Source organism: Ahaetulla prasina, chromosome 17 (assembly GCF_028640845.1).
Source record: "Ahaetulla prasina isolate Xishuangbanna chromosome 17, ASM2864084v1, whole genome shotgun sequence".
NCBI lineage: Eukaryota > Metazoa > Chordata > Lepidosauria > Squamata > Colubridae > Ahaetulla > Ahaetulla prasina.
In genome coordinates this window covers 370,605-392,889 of record NC_080555.1, presented here as the reverse complement: position 1 = coordinate 392,889, position 22,285 = coordinate 370,605, and the positions used below count along the sequence as shown (strand labels likewise).

The 22,285-nt window shown below is 57.9% G+C and overlaps 1 protein-coding gene across 9 annotated transcripts; it reads left to right on the top strand.

Moving 5' to 3' along the window:
- The first annotated feature begins 39 nt into the window (after positions 1-39).
- Positions 40-22,272, top strand: ARHGEF11 (Rho guanine nucleotide exchange factor 11). Of its 9 annotated transcripts, XM_058160831.1 has the most exons (43): positions 40-566; positions 4,058-4,090; positions 5,800-5,814; positions 6,384-6,475; positions 6,817-6,915; positions 7,224-7,273; positions 7,371-7,428; positions 7,590-7,771; positions 7,863-7,934; positions 8,950-9,069; positions 9,228-9,282; positions 9,472-9,548; positions 9,637-9,774; positions 10,580-10,654; positions 11,343-11,444; positions 11,597-11,695; positions 11,889-11,931; positions 12,305-12,401; positions 12,578-12,700; positions 13,400-13,420; positions 13,867-14,002; positions 14,095-14,194; positions 14,385-14,414; positions 14,896-15,022; positions 15,211-15,390; positions 15,642-15,689; positions 15,946-16,133; positions 16,292-16,438; positions 16,836-16,915; positions 17,018-17,143; positions 17,350-17,467; positions 17,549-17,727; positions 17,805-17,880; positions 18,038-18,205; positions 18,349-18,436; positions 18,704-18,811; positions 19,209-19,306; positions 19,443-19,622; positions 19,747-20,073; positions 20,383-20,472; positions 21,070-21,335; positions 21,442-21,640; positions 21,839-22,272. In XM_058160831.1, exons 1-43 carry the CDS (start codon positions 538-540, stop codon positions 21,895-21,897), a joined length of 4,698 nt encoding a protein of 1,565 aa, XP_058016814.1. In that variant the 5' UTR covers positions 40-537; the 3' UTR covers positions 21,898-22,272. The 9 variants fall into 9 exon arrangements, with proteins under 9 accessions (XP_058016814.1, XP_058016816.1, XP_058016815.1 ...); XM_058160833.1 differs by lacking the exon at positions 4,058-4,090; XM_058160832.1 differs by lacking the exon at positions 5,800-5,814.
- The last annotated feature ends 13 nt before the right edge of the window (positions 22,273-22,285 follow it).

Sequence of the window (22,285 nt, the reverse complement as noted above, 5' to 3'; positions counted from 1 at the left end):
CGCTGCAGGCCGCGCTGACCCCGTCTCCTCCCCGCAGGAGGAGCCCCCACCGGCCCTCGCCGGGCAGCGGAGGCGGATCCCCGCCCGGACTTTCTCCTCCTGGGCGGCCGAGCGGAAGACGGGAAGCCCCGGCGCGGTTTTCCTGGCTGGCTTCGCGCCCCCCCCCTCCGCCTGCCCGCCCGCCCGCCTCGGCCGACAGATGCCCGGCTGGTAAAAGTGGATCATCCGCTGTTTTTTTGATCTGCTGGGCCTTTTAAGATCCTGACGGGGATCTGCTGGCGCCCCCACCCCCGGCTGCCTTTCTGAGTGGAGGAGAAGGGCCCCCTCCAGCCCGTTCAATGTAGGCGTTGGATCTGCCGAGGAGCCTCCTGCAAGGGAAGCAAAGGAGGCCTGGGCACGGCGGAGTGTGTGTGGGGGGCTGCCTGGATGCCCCCCACCCGGGATGGGGAAGTGACTCCTTCTGCAGCTGGCGGCCACTCCGCACCCTCCTCCTCCTCCTCGCCCTCCGCCTCGGGGTGCTGGACTTGACTGCAAACCATGAACATGCACCCCCCTGCCCTGGACAGGTATGCCCGGCACTGTGGGGGGGGTGGCTGTGGGGGCGTCCTCCCGTCTGGACATGGATGGGCAGAAAGATTGCGCCTGTGTTTTGGTCTCTGCCTTGGCAGGGAAACTGCATCTGCCTGAGAAGAAAATCTCCCTTCCTGCCCTGACACCCTTTGCCTCCCCCCACTTTGGTTCTCGGGTGCTAGGATGCCCCCTCCCCCATGGGTGGCTCAGGCTGTGTCCTGTCCACACACACACACACACACACACGTTCAGGGCCCACAGCCAGGGCCAACGAGCAAGTGTAGCTGGTGCCCAGGGCCTGCTGGGTGCAGAAATATTCCAGGGTGGACCGCGGATGTGGGGGAGCTCCCTGCGGGCAGAGGTGTAGGGCCAATGCTGACCTCCTTGGCTCTGACCCGGTGGGAGGAGCTGCTTTGACCCTGAGGTTTAAGGACCACGTTTGTGGCTTAGCATCTCACGTGAACATAAAGTAGTGGCTTGCTCTGTGAAGAAGAGGCTGCTTAGCAGGAGGTGGGACTCGGCCCTTTGGAGGTGGGGGGTCCCTGCGTGGCCCGTAGCCGTTGCACGGCTCCCTGGCTTTGCCTTCCTCCAACAGTGCCAAGCCTGCCACGGGTTGGTGCCCTCTTTGCAAAAGGCTGCCCTGTAGCCTGGGCCCTCCTGAAGTGACGTTGCTCCACGTCTAAACCAACGTGGGGATCCCTTTTCCGCAGCTGAGCGGGCAAAAAGGTTTTCAGGCAAAATGCTGTGTGGCCGGTTGTGAGTAATTTTAAAAAAAAAACAGACTTGCCGTCAGTGAGCACTGCAACATTCCTAATCCTCTGGGAGGCCCTAAATTTATAACTTTTATTTCAATATTGGTCCTCCACCCTTCTGGTCTGTGTCAAAAAGGGAGTCCCATGTTTTGTTATGTTAAAAAGCACCATCCTCGCAAATTGTGGCAGCAAGCAAAGCTTTCGCAGAACTTTGATCTCGTGGTGGTCTCCCATCCGAGAGCTTTTCTGGCTTTCCGACTCTGCTTAGCTTTTGCAAAATCAACCACGGCTAACAAGCTGCTGCCTCTGGAGTTGGCAGTCCTCTCTTGTTCAGTTCACCGACAACGTTCAATAGCTGGAAAACGGTGGCTGCTGAGCTGAGCTGCAGTCTTGGCGGAGAGGCCCCAAGGCAGAGTCTCCAGGACTGACATTTGGGGGGGGGGGAAGCAGACCCAGAATGGGGCCCCAAAATGTGGCATGTCACCAGGAGGGCAAAGTTTGGGGCTCCAACATGTCTGTCTTGGAAATCTAGAGTTTTCGTCATTTTGTTCTTACTGGTGGAAAGTCGGCTGAAACAGTCTTTGTGGCAAAAGAGCCCGTGCCACGCTTCGTTCTGCCCTTCCAGAATTCGAAGAGGCTGTAAGGTGTTTGCAGGCCAGGAAATCTCCTCTGGATGGGAAGACCCTCATCTTCTGGGATCAGCTCCCCCCACCCCCCAGGGGCTAAGATCCTGAACGGCCTTCCCTGCGGCCTTCCATGTTGGTGTGTCTGCAGGAGCTTGGGACTCACCCTGCCCGAGTTCTCCTTCCCCAGCCAGCCTCCTTCCAGATGTGCCTGGACTTCAGCCCCCACAATTCCCAGGCAGCTGTTGGTGGGAAGGCACTGAGGACACGTCCTCGGGATCCAGTTTCCGACTGCCCCCCCCCCCCCATGAGGCCATCGTGTGGTTAGTGCTTGTTTCGCTTGGCAGGAGCTTAGCCAGCAGTGAGGGATCCTACAGGCCAATGCTAAGGAAGCCATCATGGTGGCTCTGTGTGCGCGTGTGATCCCAAGATGTGTTGACACCAGGGATGATGACCTGAGAAAGTCGTTCAGTTCCTCCTAGGACCCTTGACTCTGGACCCTCCCACAGATGCGTGTGTGCTTAAATCTATTTATAGCCCCAAAGACATACACCTCAAGGATGGAAGAGGCGAGAGACACTTCCAGCTTGTGCAACACGCCCCCCACCTTGCCCTCAGCCCCTGCACTATGCCCAGTGTGTGTGTCTGTCCGTCCGTCCCAGGACTGTGTTGGAGGTCTCCCCCAAGCTAGTTCTGGAGACCCCTATTGCTTGAGATTGCTGAGTGTCACTTGGACAGAGACAGGATTTCTGAAAATGCAACACACAAACACACCCCTCCAAGACACAACACTAGTGGGATGGGGAGTGGTTGGGGGGGAGAAGGAAAGGATGCTGATCCCATGGAGGGACATGTAATTACCCCTCTCTGCCTGTAATTGTGGTTGTTGGCCGACTTTCCATCTTTGCAGAAATGTGCTTGCAGCAGAGCGCTGGGCTGAGCTGCACCAGCCCCCCCCTCGCCCCCCTTGCTGTCTGTGGATGGGGCGGTGTTGCTGCTTTGCAGTTGCCCCTCTTGTGATGGGAGGGGGGCTGCTTTGAGGCTCTCCCCTTCCTTCACGAACCCTTCGGTGTTCAGGGATCAGTTTGGAAGATGCCCCCCGTTCTTGGAACTGGGCCCCTCTTTGCATCTGTTGGCTCTTGGTGGTTTTCTGCCCCGCCTGGAGGGGTGGGGGCAGAAGGCTTGGAAGACCCCGGGGCGTTTTATTTTATGGCTATGAAAATTCAGTCCTCTTATGCCCCTCAGAAGTGGGGTCTGAATTGCTGGGCGTGTAAGGAGGAGCTTCTTTGAACATTTGTAGCATGTGCCAGTTGAATTTTCTTTAAAAAAAAAAAACAACTTTCTCGGGGAATTCAGTGTGGCCCCTCCTCCCAGTTCTGCTTCTTTTTATCTTGAGGCAGAAACGCTTCTAGTCCTCATGAACTGAAAGTATTTAAAGCCGCCTCCCACCCTGTTTTTATTTCCAGCTTGCTTTCCTCTCGTTAGACTTGGTGGGCTAATGGAAGTGGGACAGTGCAACCGGGGCTTTGACCCATGTCTGGGGTGCCTGGGTGGTTGGGGCTGCCATTCTTTGGGGGGCCCCCTTGGGCTGCTCTCCCTCTTGCCTCTGACACTAGCTATGAATCGGGCCTGCTGAGCAACGTGGGGACCTCCTGGGTCTTCCCTTCATTTGAGTGAAGGTCTGTTTTTCGTCCCCAGAAACACATCATTGTGCAGTGGCCAAGGGCTATTTTTAGTTCTGCTTGGGTTTCGAGCAGCAGAGTGGCAAGGCTGGTAGTGGGCAGCCCGACAGGGGTCTGCGTGCTCTAGGTTTGTTTTTTAAGGGGCCGAGAGCAGGAAGCATTCGGTACAAGCACAGAAACCCTTTGGCCTTGCTGGTCCTGTTTGCAGACGATGAGAAACAGGGTGGTGGTGGTTTCTGTGTGTTTTGTGGAAGGCAGCTCAGTCTGTCGAAGAAAGCGATTTGGGCAAGAGAGTCAGCCGGGATGGCCAGGGCTGCCCTGTGCCCCTCTGCCTGTTTTTCACACCCGCCTGTCTCCTCTTCTCTTTCTTCTTCCATGCTGCCTTGGCCGCTGTCCCCTTCTCTTTCTGTTTTTCTCCTCTTTACGCCAGACGCGCCAGTAAAAGGCACCCTCGCTTGCCCAGGTAAGACAGACACCCCCCCTTATTGCCGGGGTTCCTGAGCCGAAGGGGGGCTGCCCCAAACAGTCGCCTCTCCCCGCTGGGTCTCCCAAGCGTGTGGGTCGGCCCTTTGGCTGCTGTCTGTTTCCAGCCCCCTTGCCCAGCCCTGGAAGCAGATGCCAGTCCTCCTTCCCCAGGTCATTTGCATAACCGAATACAATTCCAGAAGAACTGAGGCGGGGGCACCAAACGGCCACCAACAGATCTCTGGGTTGCAAGGGCGCCCTGGTTAGCGTCAGCCAGCTAGCCCCACGAGGGTCAGTTGCTCAGATCAATAGCTGTGGGTCCATTATTTCTGGAGCGGCTAAGAATACAACGTCTCCTTGTTGCTTTGCCATCCATCCTGCCATTGGGCATCTATCTATTCATCAATCGGAACAACCCCAGGGGCAGGGCAGTCTGGGGACACTGCCTCCCTGGGGAGGGCAAAGGAGGCTTGGGGGGAGGGGGAGGTCTCCAGTGGGGAGTTGGTGGAGTCCAGTTGATGGTCTACCTCCTGTGCTCTTGGCAACCTCAAGTCTTCTCCGTCATCTTCATCTTTGGGGTCCCTCACAGGCATCCCCCCCCCCCCATGGCGCAGGTCAGTGCAGGGGTCTGGTGCTCATAGCAAGAACCTGGGCCTGCATCCAGGAGAAAATGGGCCAAACGAGGGTTCCCCTTTTCTCGTCTTTTCATTTTGGCTCCTTTTATTTTACAAGAGTTGGCATGGCACTGGTGGGCGCTCAGAGGGACGCAGAGGGTGGGGAGTAAACGTGTCCGGAGCTGCAGGAAAGAAGCAGCTTCCGATTCCTGGCTGGAAGCCTCACGTGCTGCTTGAAGGATGGGTTGGGGTGTGTGTGTGTGTGTGTGGAGTGTGGCCACTGGCGGGGGGGGGGGCCAACCCTCGTAGCTGAGTTGCTTCTGAACAGGCTGCAGGTTAATGGGAGGGAAGCCCTTGAAGTGGCATTTGCCTTTTTGCAAACAGCCCGCCAAGGAGGCAAGTCAGGCGTCTTTCTTCCTGAAATAACAGGAAGTCAGGAGGACAAATCCCAGAGTCTGCTCTTCTTTATTCGATTTACTGGCTCCACAGGGGTCACAGAGGGAGGCACGCAGGTGGCTGCAGAAATAGAAATAAATCCAGAGTTATAACAGAAGCCCAGCTTAAGAAGTAGATAGGGCCAGCGGCCTCTTTTAATGCCCAGTGGAGGTGATGGGTTTGGCCGGGCACATGGGGACTGTAAAACGGACTTCGGAGGCCTCTGGGAGGTTCCAGAACCGTTCTCCCACTGATCTCCCACACCTGAGTAGGAACAAATCTAATGGGCTTAATAATATTTAATAAAAACACAGCAGGCAGAAGCCAAGTCTGACCAGAGACTTGAAATGCATTGATTTAAAGGCATAAGAAAACGGTGGCCTTAGATAGAAAACGATGGTCTGAATGGCCGGCTAAGGAATTCTAGGTGTTGAAGTCCCCAGATCTCACGGTTGCCAAGGTGGGCCACCCCTACAGGAATGAAGGCAAAGTGGAGGGTGAGATGATTGGGGGTCCCGTTGTGTTGGCGCCCCAAGGAGAGGCTCTGCCTGGGGCACAAGGGCCCACAGCTCCTGCCCACTCAGCTGCGGGCATTAACTCTCCGTTCTTGTTTGTCTTCCCGCACGTTGCCGCTTTGTGTTGTGCCCTCCTCCGTCAGCCCCATTGCCGCCTGGTAAGATCAGACGCTCCTCCCCCGCCTGCCTTGGCTCTCCCCCAGTGTGCGCTGGCTGGTCTGGCCTGGGTTTGCCCCCTGAGCGTCTCGCCCGTGGCTCCTTGGCCCTGCTGCTGGCGTGCTGCACCCTTTCCCCAGGCTTTCCTTGGCCCCCAGGATTAGATGCTGCTCTGCTCAGGAGGGAGAAGGAGGGGGCAAAGCTACAGAAGGTTGGGGGGACCAGCTAGCGCCCCCAACTCCACCCTTGCAAGTCTGGTCAAAGAGGAGATGGCTTCTTGAGGTCCAGAGCTTCTAATTTTGGACAAGACCAAGCTGTCCCCCCACATTGGCTGAGGAGGAGGAGATCCATTTGACCTTTGCCCCCAGGCTCGGGCGGAGAGCTCAGGACCCCCGCCTGAAATTCCTGCTGACTTGGGGTCAATCTGGGATTCCAGATCTTCAGATTGGCTGCTCCAATTACCTCGTGGTCTCCTGTGGGGAGGAAGTGGGGTGTCAGGGGAGACCCCACCTCACGATGCAGCCAGGGTGATGGGCTGCAGCCTCGCCTTCCCTTTTCTTTCTCCGTCCAGGTTGGGCTCCCTGTCTTCCTTGGGTGACTCAGCTCCGGAACGGCGCTCACCCAGCCACCATCGCCAGCCCTCCGACTCAGGCGAGACCACAGGTGCGTCCTTTGCACCTTTTTTTGGGGGGGGAAAGCAGAGTTTGCACGGGGGGGGGGGCTGAGCTGGAAGGGGAGTGATGCGGGGTGGGAATCTGCAACAGTATTTATCATTGTGAAGAGGGAGGCGGACACCTTGTTCCCTGCTCCAGCAAAATCCGGTCCATACCCACCCCTGCCAGGGAGGCTTCCTTGCTCAGCCCCAGGTCTTTCCTGGGGGGAAATGGGAGGAGGAGAAGGACATGCTTGCTAGAGTGGAGGCCTCTCACTACGGATGCAGCCCCAGAGGGTCCCTCCTGGGAGAAAAAGGATCCAGACCAAAAGGGCCTGGCTTACCTTGGCAGGGCTGGTCCAGCGCTGCGTCATCATCCAGAAAGACGAACATGGCTTCGGCTTCACCGTCAGCGGGGACCGCATTGTGCTGGTGCAGTCCGTCCGGCCAGGTGAGGCGAGGCCGTTGGGCTCCTGCTGCCCCACTGCCCCTACTGAGCCGAGCTGCCACCATGAGCAGGTGGGAGGACAAGAAGGGGTTGGGCAGATCTGGGCTCGGAAGGGAGCTGGCAGCTCTGCACCTCTTAACTGGGCAGGTTATGGGGGCTGCTCCCAATGCCACTTAAAGCCCCCCCCTCAAACCCCCCCGGGCAGCCTCCTGGCTTCCCCCCACAGGACTCCCCATCTCCTTTCTTGTGTCCCTTCTATTCCCCCCCTCAAACCCCCCCATGGGTTTCTCTGTCTGTGGTTGTCTCTCCAGGCGGAGCTGCGATGAAGGCCGGGGTGCAGGAAGGCGATCGGATTGTCAAGGTGAGCAGCGTCTCCAAGGGCTGCCCTAACTGTGGGCCAACTTCCAATCTCAGACACCCACCCCGGTGCCTGACCTCATTCTCACTCTCCCTGGCAGGTGAACGGGACCGTGGTCACCAACACCTCCCACCTGGAAGTGGTGAAGCTCATCCGATGTGAGTGGGCTGGGCTCGGGAGGGCTGGCCTTCAGTGGTCGTGGGGAGGCACAGGGGTGGAGATGGGTCCCCCGCAGCTGCGTGTCCTCCGTCCATGTTGGAAGCGGCTGAAGGTCTCCCTGTCCTCTCTGCTTCTCTCTTCCCGCCCTCTGCTCCCCAAGCTGGTGCTTACGTTGCTCTCACCCTGTTGGGTTCCCCTCCTTCGTCTTTGGGCTTCCTGGGATTGCAGCATGACCGGCAACAGGCAGGCACCCCGCAAATCACGTGCACGTGCCCCCCGCCGCCACCACCGCCGTTGCCGCCGCCTCCCCACCGGGTCACCGCTGGGCCAAAGCCACCCCAGGTACCACAGAGGTGCACACGGGGCCGAGTCGGTTCTGTGGGGGCAGAACTGGAGAGGGGGACTCAACTCTCTCTGGCCTTGCCAACTTCAGGACCCGGAAGTCCAGAAACACGCGACGCAGATCCTCAGAAAAATGCTGCAGCAGGAAGAGGCCGAATTGCAGGTGTGGGTCGAAACGTCTGTGGGTCTGTCCTGGGCTCTTCTGAAAAAGGCTTGGTTGGGTTCACGGCAGGGGCAGAGTCTGGGTCCTTCTGGCCTGTCTCCCCCACCCCACCCGTTGGGTTTTACTGACTGAGTAGCAGCAAGTGGGAGTAGTAAGGCTGCTGAGAGACTAGCTCTGGTTTCCCAAGGAAAGGAGCCTTTTGGAAGGCCTCCTGTTTCGTTCCCAAACTCCCAAGTTGTTCCCTCAACACTGTCAAACTATTTACTGAGTCTGCACTACTATTAATCTTCTCATCGTTCCCATCACTCGTCTCTTCCCACTTCCAGACTGTAACTTCGTTGCTTGTATCCTTACGATTTATATTGATATTGTTTCCTGATTGCTTATTTGTACCCTATGACTGTCATTAAGTGTTGTGCCTTAGAATTCTTGATGATCTTTTCTTTTATGTACACCGACAGCATATGCAGCAAAGACAAATTCCTTATGTATCCAATCACACTTGGCCAATAAAAAATTCTATTCTATTCTATTCTATTCTATTCTATTCTATTCTATTCTATTCTATTCTATTCTATTCTATGCTATTCTATGCTATTCTTTACACTGAGAGCATATGCACCAAGACAAATTCCTTGTGTGTCCAGTCACACTTGGCCAATAAAAAATTCTATTCTATTCTATCCTATCCTATCCTATCCTATCCTATCCTATCCTATCCTATCCTATCCTATCCTATCCTATCCTATCCTTTACACTGAGAGCATATGCACCAAGACAAATTCCTTGTGTGTCCAATCACACTTGGCCAATAAAAAATTCTATCCTATCCTATCCTATCCTATCCTATCCTATCCTATCCTATCCTATCCTATCCTTTACACTGAGAGCATATGCACCAAGACAAATTCCTTGTGTGTCCAATCACACTTGGCCAATAAAAAAATCTGTCCTGTCCTGTCCTATTCTATTCTAAATAAGCCCCTGACTCCCCTCCCCCTGGCTTTCTCCTCAGCGATGTTACGAGGTCTACAGCCAGAATCCCGCTTCTTTGCTTGAGGAGCAGATCGAGGGGGCTCGGCGGAGGGTCAGCCAGTTGCAGCTCAAGATTCGGCAGGAGATGGGAGAGCTGGTGGTGAGCAAAGAAGGGGGCAGAGCAGCTGGCCGGGAGTGGGGGCTCCTTGGCTGGGCTGGCTCCCTGAAGGCCTGCAAAGACTGGGAAGAAAGAGGGGTAATCCTTGGGCCTGGCTATGGACACGCCAATAGGGCTCTCTCCCACTCTCTGCCTTTCAGGATGCCCCCCGGCTGCCCAGTGATTCCAGCTCCTTTGGCTCCCGCCTGACGGACGGTGAGTTTTGCTGCTGACCCTTTTGAGAATCGTACCGGCCGAGTGGGAAGGGCCCTCGGGGATGCTTAGAACTTTTGCCTACTGGTTCTCAGGGAGCCCTTTGGGTGTCTAAAGGTGTCCTCCTCCTCCTCCTCCTCCCTGTGCCACTCATGCCCACTTGAGCGGTGGCTTGTCTTTCTCTTCCTGCAGGCGGCCTCTCCATCGACTCCCAGGATCGCGACAGCGGCCTGGACTCGGGCACGGAGCGCTTCCCTTCCGTGAGCGAAGTGAGCATGGAGGGGCTCCTCCTTCCCGCGGTGCCAGGGAAAGCGCCTGTGTTTGCTGACCTGAGAATGCCGGTTTCTCTTGGCGCAGATCTCCCTCAACCGAAACTCTGTCCTTTCCGATCCTGGCCTAGACAGCCCTCACACCTCACCCGTTGCCGCCTCACGGCTCTTCATGCACCACCGACGCCAAGGCTCCGACACCCCCTTCTCGCCCTCAGCAGAGCAGGTGAGTGTTGTGACCCAGGCCTCAGTAGGTAGTAGGAAACTCAGTCCGGGAAAAAACAAACAAACTTTATTCGAACAGCTGAGAATTACTTCATTCTTAGCGCAGTCCAACTAAATTAAAGCAAATTCCTCCCAACACAAATTCGTATGGCAAACCTTGGTCCAATTAGGCAAACTGCCAAAGGCCTTTCTTGGCAAACGTTCAGAAGTCACTGATACAGAAATAAATGCAAGAAGAAGCCTCCAATGTTGTTTTCCGGCAAAGCCCAAACGCCGTTGCTGGTCTTTTTTCAGCCTTATGGGAGGGGCCAATCATCTCTTGGCCCTACTTCCGAGTTGTCCTCTTTGCTTGAGCTGCTCTTGCCTTCTGGCAGCTCTTCTCATGCGTGCATTAGGAACAGGCTCCTCCTGTTCCTCTGCCTCACTACTGTCAGCCTCTGGAGGCTCTGGAGTCCGCACATCACTCCCCGATGGCCCTGGCCCCACCTCAGCCTCATCGCTGTCCGACTGAGTTGCCAGCTCCGCAGGTTGCTGGCAGACCACAACAGTGAGGGCAGGCAGGGCTGATCCGCAGAAACTCCCCCCGAGGGTGCCTGGGGGGCGGGAGGAAGAGCAGCCCTCGCTTACAGTTCTTGCAGTCTGGTCTTGAGCCATTTTAGAGGTGTTTTCTGCTTCCTGCCTCTGTTTGGTGTCTGAACGTGGAGGTGTTCAATGGTGCAGCTGTTTCGTGGCTCCCTTCCCCCCCCCTCCTTTTTGGCACCTCCGTCTCTTTTCTGAGAAGATTTTAATCCCTTTTTTCTTGGCAGAGTTTGGATCACATGCTCCGAACTTCTATCATCGGCCCGGAAGAGGATTACGACCCAGGATACTTGGACAACGAGGTAGTGTGCTTTCTCTTCCTCTTAAAGTCAAAGAGAGTCCCGTTCGCGGCATCCCCAAAAGGACACCCTTCAGCCCAGGGGTGAAATGTAAAATCTGTTATTACTGGTTCTGTGGGCGTGGCTTGGTGAGGAGGGTAATGTGACTGGGTGGGCGTGGTCAACTTTTTTTTTTTTTAACTTTTAAAAGCATTTTTTCTATAACCTTTTCGGCTGAAGAGATTGTAAAAAAATGCATTTAAAAGGTTCTGGCGATCAGGCAATTCAGCTGGGATCACCAGAGGAGCCTTTCAAAAGCTCTTTTTTCTACAACCTCTTTCACCAAAGAGGTTGTAGAAAAAATGCTTTTAAAAGTAAAAAAAAAAAGCCTCTGATGATCGTGTGGCTCAGCTGGGGCAGGGGTGGGGCAGGGATTTTTGCTACCGGTTCTGCGAACCACCCGCCACCATCGCTACCAGATCAGGCAATCCGGTACGAACGGGAGCATTTCACCCCTGGTTCAGCCCCCATTTGAAGCCATCCAGCAAGGGGGAATTTGCTGCTCCTTGCAGCTTTTGCTGGGAAATGCCTCTGAAAGTGGGGCGCTCCCTAGAGGGTCCTTGAGGCGCAGGGAGGCCTAGCAGGTGGGGGGGCTGCCTTGTGCTGGTTTCTGTACTCTTGGCTGAGCATCTCTTTCCCCCCCCCATCACAGAACGACTCTCTGTTCCAAGATTTGGGGAAGCTGAAGATGCGTCCGGCTCACCTAGGAGTTTTCCTGCGCTATATCTTCTCTCAAGCAGATCCAAGTCCCCTGGTATGGTCCCCGGGGGATCCCTTCCCTTCCCTGCGGCTGGAGAAGTGCCCCAGTTTGAGGCTGCTTCCTTCCCCTCCACACCTGATGCATCTTCACTGGCTTCCTCTCGCTTCCGGACCTGCTGTGACGCTTCCGTCCTTCTCTCCTTGCAGCTTCTCTATTTGTGCGTGGACGTTTACCAGCAGATGAGCCCCAAAGAGGCCCGGGCGCTGGGCAAGGACATTTGGCACATTTTCTTGGACAAAACGGCAGTGAGTGTAGCCAGTCACATTCCCCACATCTGCCTCTTGGCACTCCTGCTGTGCTCACACTTGCCCTATGCATGGGTCCTCAGTGGGGCGTGGGTGGGGCGGCCCCAGGAAAGGGAGACACCGCCCTTGGTGCAGTGGAGCACACAGAGGTCCCCGCGAGTGGTCAGCCTTGTGTTTTCTGCCCCTCCTGCAGCCCCTGAGAGTCAAGGTCTCTGATCAGCTGTTGGCAGAAATTGGTGAGTCTGCACGGAGCCCAGGCCAGCGTTTGGGCTTTGCCGGAAAACAACGTTGGTAGCTTTGTCTTCTTGCATTTATTTTTGTATCGGCGTCTTCTGAATGCTTGCCAAGAAAGGCCTTTGGCAGCTTGCCTAATTGGACCAAGGTTGGTGATAGGACTAAGGAATTTGTGTTGGGAGGAATTTGCTTTAATTTAGTTGAACTCCACTGAGAATGAAGTAATTCTCAGCTGTTTGAATAAAGTTTGTTTGTTTTTACACTGACTGAGTTTCCTACTACCTACTTGGGCCTGGGTCACAACAGATGCCTCTGTGCCCCCCTCGGGCATTTCCTCAGCAGCCCACCCACCTTCTGCTTCCTTGTGCCCTCCAGACGCTCGCCTGCGGAATGGAGAGGATGCCCAAAGTGCTTTCTTCGAGGTTCAGGAGGCTGTCATGCCTGAGATCCAGGAGCAGATCCAAGATTACAGGTCAGCACTGACGACCCTTGTGGGCCCATCCAAGAGGGCCGAGGGCGAATCTGGGGAAAAGCAGATTGGATGGCCCTGCAAGTGGGAGTTTGGCTCAGGACATCTCGTGAGGTTTGGTTGGTTTCCGAGAGGGCGGGAGAACCTCCGTGTGGGCCCTCTCTTCTCTGTCCTTGCAGGACAAAGCGTACTATGGGTCTGGGGAGCCTCTATGGGGAGAATGACCTGCTGGAGTTGGACGGGGAGCTCCAGAAGGAACGCCAAGTGGCCGAGAAGCAGATGGCACAGCTGGGGGATATCCTGTGAGTGCCACGGGCAGGCAGGGGAGGGAAGGGTCTGTTGGAGCCGAGGTTGGGGTTGGCCTCTTTGGAAGATTGTTTGCCTCTTGAAAATGCCACGCTCAGATGCCAGAGGGGCTCGCCGCGGGTCAGCCCAAATAAGAACTTGTCATCTAGAGCAATGTTTCGCAAACGCAGCAACTTTGAAGATGGTGAACTTTCCAACATCCAGAATTCATGCTGGCTGGGGAGTTCTGGGAATTCAAGTCTTTGCGTCTTAAAGTTGCCAAATTTGAGGAACATTGTCCTAGACCAGCGATGGCGAATCTTTTCGGCACTGAGTGCCTAAACTGGAACACAGGTGTGTGTGCGCGTGCCAGAGCCCCGGAAACTCGATGGCCACCTGGTCATCTGGTTTCCGGCGTCAGCCAGCTGATCTTCATGTGTGCTGGAGCCCCAGAAATGTGAAGACCAGCTGGCCAGTGCGCTGGTCTTTGGGTTTACAAGGCTCTGGCATGCGCAAAAGCCAACTGGCCAGCATGCATGTGCGCACTGCAAACCAGAAGAGCAGCTGGCGACGCAGAGAGTGCTCTGCGTGCCACCTCTTGCACACGTGACACAGGTTTACCATCACAGTCCTAGACTTAATGGGCAAGAAGAGAAAATGAGATGCCAGACCAGCTTAAGGGGGAATCTGACGTGATGTTTTCTTTCCTACTTTAGATCCAAATACGAAGATCGGAGGTGAGTGTCTCCTCTCAGCTCAGCACCTTGGGAGGGGAAATCTCTTGTGATTCTGGCCTGAATCCTGGCCTCTTTTCAAATGTATAATTTCTGTTCAGTTCTTCATTTCGTGTAGGTTTCAGCCATTAAGATAAGTAATTGATTGCTGAAAAGTTTATTAAGATTATCCCTGGTAAATTGCTAGTTCGCTAACTTGCAGTAACGATTTGGGACCTATTCAGAAAAGGATCAGGTCCCTATTCTGGTGAATATTCTGGGCTCCCTCCCAGAATGCATTTGGAATTCAGTGGAAAGGCCTGAATGAGAGCCAGCCTTGGCCTGGGCCTCTTCAGGACCACGGGGAGCTCCACAAGGACAGAGACATTGCTCTCACTGGAGGCAAAGGTTTCCAAGGGCTGTGCCGAGGAGGGGAGGGCCATCCAGACTGCCCTCCCCTCTCCTTGCAGCTCCCCCATGAGCTTTGCCCTGAAGACCTACATGATCCACATGGGGATCTGCCCTCGGGAGGCTCGCCTGGCCAGTGTTGTGGAGAAGTCCCAGGAGAAGGACAAGTGGCTGCCCTTCTTCCCCAAGACCAAGAAGGTGGGTCGGGTGGTGAAGCCCTGTACTCCTCCCCCAACCCACCCTGCCTCGGGGGCACCCTGACCCACCTCTCCCTTTTTTGGGGGCCACAGAGCAGCAGCGGCAAGAAGGAGAAGGAGGCCACAGTGGAGGACAAGAAGCGGAACCCCATCCTGAAGTACATCGCCAAGCCCAAGAGCTCCTCGCAGAGCAGTGAGTCCCCTGGGGGAGGGGGCGGGTTCCTGCAAACGGCTCCCCTCCCCACTTACCAGACCCTCCCCACCCCAGACTCCTAGGCTGGCCAGGCGGGTCCTGCTGCCGCCTCCCCCCTCTTCTTCGTTTGGCCCCTCTCATCAGCCCCATCAGCTGGGTTTTGACATCCCATTTCTGTTTTTCTTTCCAGCATTTCATGTCCCCCTGTCCCCTGTTGAAGGTAAACACGACCCCTACCCCTCCCCACCACTGGCCCCCCCTCCCCTTCCCCCTGCTGCTTTCACAACCAGGGAGGGTGTGATTCCCCCCCCCCACACACACACAAAGGTGATGATTGTAGCTCCCAGGACCTGTATTCTGCCAGCGTGGGGCAGTTTGCTCCAGGCCCCCCTCCCTCTGAACAGGAACGGCGTTCCCTCCTCCTTCCCCATTTGGGCTTCTAAAATGGCTGCGGATGTGGGAATCCAGGGAGGTGCTTGGGGGCCCTCGGGTAGCTGGGTCTGGGGGAAGGGGAAAGGCCAGCGAGGGGCTTCTCCCTCTATCCTCCTCGAGAAGTGGGCAGAGCACAGGAATCGGGGAGCCTTTGTGGGGGTCTGCAGCAGCTCCTCTGCCCCCTCCCAGTCCAGGCTCTTTGGAGAGCCAGGCTCAGTGCCAACTGCCGGTCACGCAGGGGGGATTCTTAACAGCTTCCTCTTTGACAGTTAAGCCCGGTAACGTGAGGACCATCATCCAGCATTTTGAGAACAGCCAGAACCATGACGGCCAGGAGGCCGGCCTGCAGCGCCTTTCCACAGGCAGCTTCCCCGAAGACCTTCTGGACTCGGACAGGTGAGGGGCTTGGCTAGCTTTGGCCATGGTCCTTCCTCCTTCGGGGCAGTTTCTTTCCCTAATGACCACCAACGCTGAGTTTCCCTGGCTGTTTTGCCCACTTGCCGGTCTCGGAAACAGTGGTCTTGTGGGGAGAGGGGTGGGTGCCTGGTGATGCCAAATCCTCAGCCCCCACCCCCTTCCTCCAGTTCCAGGGCCGAGGTCCGGCTGGGCCGGTCGGAGAGCCTGAAGGGGCGGGAGGAGCTGAGGCGGCTGCGCAAGGCCGAGAACGTCCCCCGTTCCCGCAGTGATGTCGACATGGACGCTGCCGCGGAAGCTGCTCGGCTCCACCAGTCGGCGTCGTCCTCTGCCTCCAGCCTCTCCACCCGGTAACGTGGCACCTCTTTGCAGGTGCCGGAGTGGCTGCGTGGCACGGCCGTGGCATCTTCCCAGCATCCAAGCCCGGGGGAGGCCAGCCGGGTGTTGCCATTCGGAAGGGAGTGTGGGGGGCTGTTGGCAGAGGGACTGCAGGGGGTGGGGGTGTTTCCTGCTGAGCACGAGGGAAGGAAGAGGGTGACAGAGTTGGGGGTGGGAGGGATGCTTGGCATGGGCTGACTCTGTGATGTCTTCCGGTCTCCAGGTCCCTGGAAAACCCCACCCCACCCTACACTCCCAAAACGGGGCGCAGGTGAGTGGGAGAGATTTCCCCATCTGGGGTCAGGGGATCACTTTTAAATCCGGCAGCTGCTGATAGACCCACCCCCCAGCCCAGGCAGCCCCATCCTCCTTTTTCCATGGGGGTGGGGGGTCCTTGCTTGGTTTCCTCCCCTTTTCCCTCTCCTCCCAGGCGGAGGGGATGGAGAGCTGCTGCCAGGGGGTAGGGGGGTGTCTGGGGCGCCTGCCCTCTTCTCGGGGCCCAGCCTGTCCGCTTCCTGTCCTGGCAGGAGCATTGAGTCGCCCAGCCTGGGCTTCAGCTCAGAGGCCTTCCTGCCCCACTTGCTGGAGGATGAGCTTGGACAGTTCTCGGACCTTGAAATGGAGCCGGACTCCCAAAACTGGCAGCACACGGTGGGACGGGAGGCGGCTGCCCAGCTGCCTCAGCGGGAGATCGATCGCCAGGAGGTCATCAATGGTGAGGGAGAGGAACTGGGGGGCCGGTGAGGTCCCTGGGGATGGAGAAACAGAAGTCAGCCGGGCCCTGAGTCTCTCCCTGACCTGGCTGAGTTTCCAAAGGGCCCTTGGGGCCCAGCTAGATCTGACCTGGTCCACATCGCTCCCCCCCCTCACCAGAGCTCTTTGTGACCGAGGCCTCCCACCTGCGGACGCTGCGCGTGCTCGACCTCGTTTTCTACCAGCGTTTGAAGAGGGAGGGGCACCTGTCCCGGGAGGAGCTGGCTCTGCTCTTCCCCAACCTTCCGGAGCTGATTGAGATCCACAGTAAGGCTGCCCTCCCCCTCCCTTGGGCTGGATGCAGCGGTCAGGGGGACACGAGGAACCAACGGAGCAGAAAGAAAGTCACGGGGAAAGTTTGGAAGCGGTTTTCCCTGGACTGGCAGGATGGATTGCCGTCTGCTGTCCCAGAAGGGGACGGATGCCACTTTGGGTCTCTTCGGGCACTGAAATTATGGGATGGGCTCACAGTGGGCTAGGTAGGCCTGTGGGGTTGCTGGGCTGTCCTCCGGGGCGAATTCGGTAGAAGGGGGTTAAACAGCAGCGTTAACACTGAGTGGGGAGTGAGGTTGGGGCGATAAGTGTGTTTGTGTGTGGGTGTCTTTCCTGAGGGTTGGGGGGGCTTGGCTCTTCTTAGTCCGCCCCACCTTCTCTTCCTCCCCAGATTCCCTATCGGAATCCATGAAGAAGCTGCGAGAAGAAGGGCCGGTGGTGAAGGAGGTCGGAGACCTGATGCTTTCACGGGTGAGCCACTGAATGGGGGGCCTTGGGGCCGGGGTGGGAGTGGACCTTGCTCCCAGGGGGACCTCCCTCTCTTCTCCTCCTCCTCCTCCTCCTCCTCCCTAGTTCGATGGGGCTGCGCTTGAGGAATTCCAGCAAGTGGTTGCAGAGTTCTGCGCCTACCAGTCCATGGCACTGGAGCTGATCAGAACCAAGAAGCGGAAGGAGACGCGCTTTCAGCTCTTCATGCAGGTGGGGGCCCCTAGGGGGGCGGGAAAGAGCCTGCGGGGGGGTTGCGGTTGTTGTGCTCAAGGGAGAAATAGATGGAGGCAGCCGGAAGAGCACATATGAAGTGCCCCTTGTATCGCCTGGTTGCCTGGGACTCACGCAGGCGGGGGGAACTTTGGGGGGAGGCTTTTGGGGGGCACCCACCCATCCCGCTTTGTGCTGCTCCCCAGGATGCTGAGAGCCACCCGCAGTGCCGCCGGCTGCAGCTGAAAGACCTCATCATCTCTGAGATGCAGCGCCTGACCAAGTACCCGCTGCTGCTGGACAGCCTCATCAAGCACTCCTCAGGTGGGTCTCCACTCCTATGCAAGACTGCAGGCCCCCTCCCCTCCCCTCCGCTGACCCCTCCTCTCTGTCCACTTCCCCCAGGGCAGACTGCCGACTACCGAAAGCTCTGCCGGGCCCGAGACCAGTGCCGGGAGGCCCTCCGGTACGTGAACGAGGCAGTCAAGCAGGCGGAGAACCAGCAGCGCCTGGAGTCCTACCAGAAGCGCCTGGACGCCACCTCGCTGGAGCGGACCAGCAATCCCATCGCAGCGGAGTTCAAAGTAAGCCTAGCGCCTGCGGAGGGAGGAGGGGGGCCCTGCGTGGCCCCAGCTGACAGCTTCCTGCCTGCCCTGTCCAGAACCTGGACCTGCGAGGCCGCCGGATGATCCACGAAGGGCCCCTGGTCTGGCGCATCAGCAAGGACAAGACCGTGGGTCTGTAGGGGCTGAAGGGGAGGGTCTCTTTGGTGGCTTTTGATAAAAACAACCCTGCCTGCCGCCTTTTCCTTGGGAGAGGATGGGGGTCCCTTTGCTGGGGCCCCCAAAGGGCCGGGGGGGCAGCATGCTGAGAAGCCTGCCCGTCCCCCCTCAGACCTGCAGGTGCTGCTCTTGGGGGACTTGCTGGTGCTGCTCCAGCGGCAGGACGAGAGGCTGGTGCTGAAGTGCCACAGCCGGACGGTACTGGGCTCCTCGGACCCCAAGCAGACCTTCAGCCCCGTCCTCAGGCTTGGCTCCATCCTCATCCGCTCCGTGGCCACCGGTGAGCCCTGCCCCCTCCCCTCCCCTCCCCTCTCCCCAGCGGGGCTCAAGAGCTTTGGGCGGGGGGGGGCTGGGCTTCTGAGGCTGTGGGGGGTCTTGGGAGAAGGTGGAGGTGCTGAGCACGGCCTCTGCTTCCCTCTGCAGACAAGCGCGCCCTCTTCATCATCTGCACCTCCGAACTGGGCCCCCAGATCTACGAGCTGGTCGCCTCGACCTCCCTAGAGAAGAACACGTAGGGAAAGGGGGGAGCAGGGGGGGTCACTGAGGCCGCCCCAACGGGGAGGGCAGAGGGCAGGAGGAAGAGCAGGCTGTTCTTGGGGTGGGTCTTTTTTGGGGGGGGCGAGCCCCCGAATTTGCCCTGTGCAAACTGTGGCTGGCTGAGGGACCCTGGGTTTACAAGGCCTGCTCAGGCAGAAGAACTAAAGCTGCCGCCTCCCCCATTCTCTCCCCCCCGCATTTCAAGGGGCTTTTGAGAAGGTCTCCTGCTCTTTCCTGGCAGGTGGATGGAGCTCCTAGAAGAGGCAGTCAAAAGTGCCACGCAGGCGGCCACGCTACCCCCACAGCCCCACACCCAGGAGCTGTGTCCCCACCAGCCAGCCCCAACCAGGTGAGCGAGAGTCCCGCAGGAGGGGCCAGGAAGGGGAGGGGCAGGCCTTGTGCCCAGGGGTGAAATGTAAAATTTGTTACTACTGGTTCTGTGGGCGTGGCTTCGTGTGTGTGCAGGTAATGTGACTGGATGGGCGTGGCCAACTTTTTTTTTTTTTTACTTTTAAAAGCATTTTTAAAAGTAAAAAAAAAACAACAACCTCTGATGATCACGTGGCTCAGCTGGGCATGTGCGGGGGGGCAGGGATTTTTGCTACCAGTCCTCCGAACCAACCGCCGCCATCGCTACCGGATCAGGCGATTCAGTCCAAACCAGGAGCATTTCACCCCTGCTTGTGCCCCCCTCCTCCTAGGCCTGGCCTCACTTCCCACATTGGACCTCTTATCTTTCTCCACAGCTTCATCTTCCCCGATGCAGAGATCGCCCCCAGGCTGGGCCAAGGGAGCAGCCCCCCCGCCCGTGACGCAGAGGAAGAGGAGGAGGAAGGGGTGTCAGGTAGGCAGTGGCTGCCAAGGGGGCGGCGGGTTGGGCTCCCTTCCTGGCCGGTTCTTCCCCACTGGATGGGAGGAGGGGGGCAGCTCTTCCTCCCCCCCTCAAGCTGCTTCTCAGGCTACCTCCTCTCCCTTCACAGATCACACTCCCACCGAAGCCTTCGCAGACGAGCAGCTGGAGGTTGGGCACCCAGAGGAGGAGGAGGAGGAGGAGGAGGAAGGCAACCTACCCACCACACCTCCGTTGCTCCCTCTGGAAGAAGCCCCCCCTCAGAGGCTTCCCTGCTTGGAGAGCATGGCTGAATCCGCCCTGGGAGATGGTGGGTGCCCCCTAATCCAGGCTGCACCCCCCCCACCCCCTCCCGGGCACCTCCCACTGTGCTTGGGGGGTTGGTTGGTGCGGACGGGACTGAAGGAAGGTCTTCCCCTCTTCTCCCCTCGCAGTGGAGACCCTGCGGAGGCTGCTCTTGCACAGCTTCCCGCCCTGCCAGGACTCTGAGCCCGAAGATGACCTGACCCCCACTCCTTCGGGGGTTGGCCCCAGCCGTCACTGGGGCTTGACATCTGCCAGCCAAGAGGAGGCCTTGAAGGGCCCCCACACGTCTGCTGTCCCTGGCCTTCCAGAGCGGGACCCGCAGGGGCATGTCCCATCCTCGGGCCCCGCAAGCGATCCAGGGCCCGGCTCCGGCCTGGAGGAGGTGGGCCCCCCTGTAGTCCAGTCAGGCGACCAGCGGTCTGAGACTCCAAGCTGCTACCTGGTGGTGCGGAAAGGTAACTGCAGGGGAGGGGAGGGGAGAGGAATGACGGGCAGCAGCTCCGGGGCCCCGGGACCCATCCCCCTTGGCGGCCTTCGGGGAGGGGCTGGGCACCTTGGCTTGATCTGCAGCTAGTTACAGCTGGTCTTCAGAGCGGCACTTCCCACCTCCTCTTCCTCTTCCTCTTCGCCTGCCTTTCGCTCCCTCTGCTTTCCTGTGGGTGACGGGTGCTGGAGCCTCCTGGGATTCCCACTGGTGACCACTGTTGTTTCTCCTCCCCTCCCCTCCCCCCCACACTTTCTCTTTCCTGGTGTCTCTTGCACAGCTGAGGTGGAGGGGAGTGAAAGTGCTCGGCTCTTGATGGCGAAAGACAGCCAGGGGGGAACTGACGCCGGAGCCCCCCCTAATGCAGATGGTAAAGACCAAAACTAGAAGCCCCTCCCACCCACCCCCACCCACCAGATTGTGCAAAGGACTTCTGTGCCCTTAGGGGGGAAATCAGGGTGGGAGAGGGAGGGTCCTGTGCGGGGCGGGGGGGGGGAGAAGAAGGGGGCAGCATCCTGCAATGTCTGTTTCCCTGCAGAGTCTCTGGGCTATTTTATTTCTTTCTTAAATTCTTACAACCGCCACCTCACACGTGTGACTCTGGGTGGCGCACACAAACGCACAAAGGGAAACAGTCACCACAACTGAGACTATTCAGAGAGTTGCGTTTTAAGCAGGGTTGCAATTCAGAAGCAGCAGCAGCAGCAGCAGCAGCAGCAGGAGGAGGAGGCACCTTCCTCCCAGCCTGGGCGTTTCACACCTTCTCCAGGTGGAACAGCGGCCTGGCTGGGCTCCAGGGGCTTGAGAGTTTCAGGCGTTCTAGCAGATTTGGCCCAGCCGGGGCAGTTGGAGGAGGGGGAAAAGCAGAGGTTTTGGCCAAGGAACTGAAACCCAGCTGGGGCCTTTCAGGGCCGGGAGCCCCTTCCCCAAAACAGGACCCTCTGAGATGCCATCCTCCTCCTTCCAGGAAACACTTTCTACTTAAGCCTGCCGGCAGACTCTAAGGAGCCCCAAGAATGTGCCGAGAGTGTCGGGGAGGCAGTGGGTGCTTTGAGCTGGGCACCATCCTTGCCTCCGACGGTGTCTTTGCCCGGCTGCCAGGAGAGCACCGGGGAGACCCCGGCAAGGTGGCTGAGCCCAGCAGAGTTCTCTGCACCCAGCCAGGGCATGCGGGAGGCGGATGCCATCTTCCGGACAATAGAGCAACTGACCCTCAAGCTGACCAAACTCAAGGTGAGCCAGGATGTGCGAGAATGGCAAAGTGGATGGGGACGTTGCCTGCCCAGAGAGGGGATGGGGGGCAGGGAAGGGTCCCTGCAGCTCTCTTCTCTCCTTGCAGGACGTGGAAGGGGCATACCGGCAGCTGCTGCTCCGGCAGCCGCCACCGAAGGGGCACTTCACCACCGAAGCCACACCTGGGCAGGGAAGCACATCATTGCCAGAGCCGAGCCGGAGGTCGCCCAGCACCCATCGGGGGTCTGGAGTCAGCCACCCCTCTCTGCCCTCCTCCCCCCAGTCCCCGGTGGCTGCTAAGCCTGGTACGAGGGCTAGAGGGTCCCGGTGGCCCATCCCTACCCGCTATCCACTTGGGGACTGAAGCCATTGTTTTTGTTTTGTTTTTTTTATTTACATTTATATCCCGCCCTTCTCCGAAGACTCAGGGCGGCTTACATTGTGTAAGGCAATAGTCTCATCCTATTTGTATATTTATATACAAAGTCAACTTGTCTTTGCAGATGTGAACGGGCTCCCTTTCGCCCTGCCTGAAGACGGCTCCCAGGAAGTGACCCTGTAGGGTAGGAGGGCCTCCACCAAAGAAGGAAAACGCACCTCCAGGCGATGCCTCCTTCATCCTCCCAACCTTCCCGGCCTGTGCTGAAGATGGGAGGAGGAGGCCGTGGATGGGACCGGGAGCTGCCAGGGAGAAAAATGGCGAAACTGGGGAGGAAGCAGGAGTCCACCTCGTGGGAAAGGCCAGGCGTTGGCTTCGCGCGAACTGTTCTGTGGAAACATCCCCAACTGGAGCGAGGGAGCGGAAGCAGACTCTCGGCTCCTTCCCCTGCAATGTGAGGAGCCCCCGGCCCTTCGTTTTGTCCCCTAGATGAATGGATGGCGTGGTTGCACGTTTGGGTGTGCGTGAGAGATGTGTAACACACGCACGCCCTGCACAGGACAGCGGGAGT

What these genes read in the sequence shown, in the direction of transcription:
- ARHGEF11 (XM_058160831.1), top strand. Translation starts at nt 538, where the DNA reads ATGAACATGCACCCCCCTGCCCTGGACAG. An exon ending in TCTTCCCCAAGACCAAGAAG is followed by an intron (nt 14,003 to 14,094) that starts GTGGGTCGGGTG and finishes TGGGGGCCACAG; the next exon opens with AGCAGCAGCGGCAAGAAGGA. An exon ending in AGCCCCCCCTAATGCAGATG is followed by an intron (nt 20,473 to 21,069) that starts GTAAAGACCAAA and finishes TCCTCCTTCCAG; the next exon opens with GAAACACTTTCTACTTAAGC.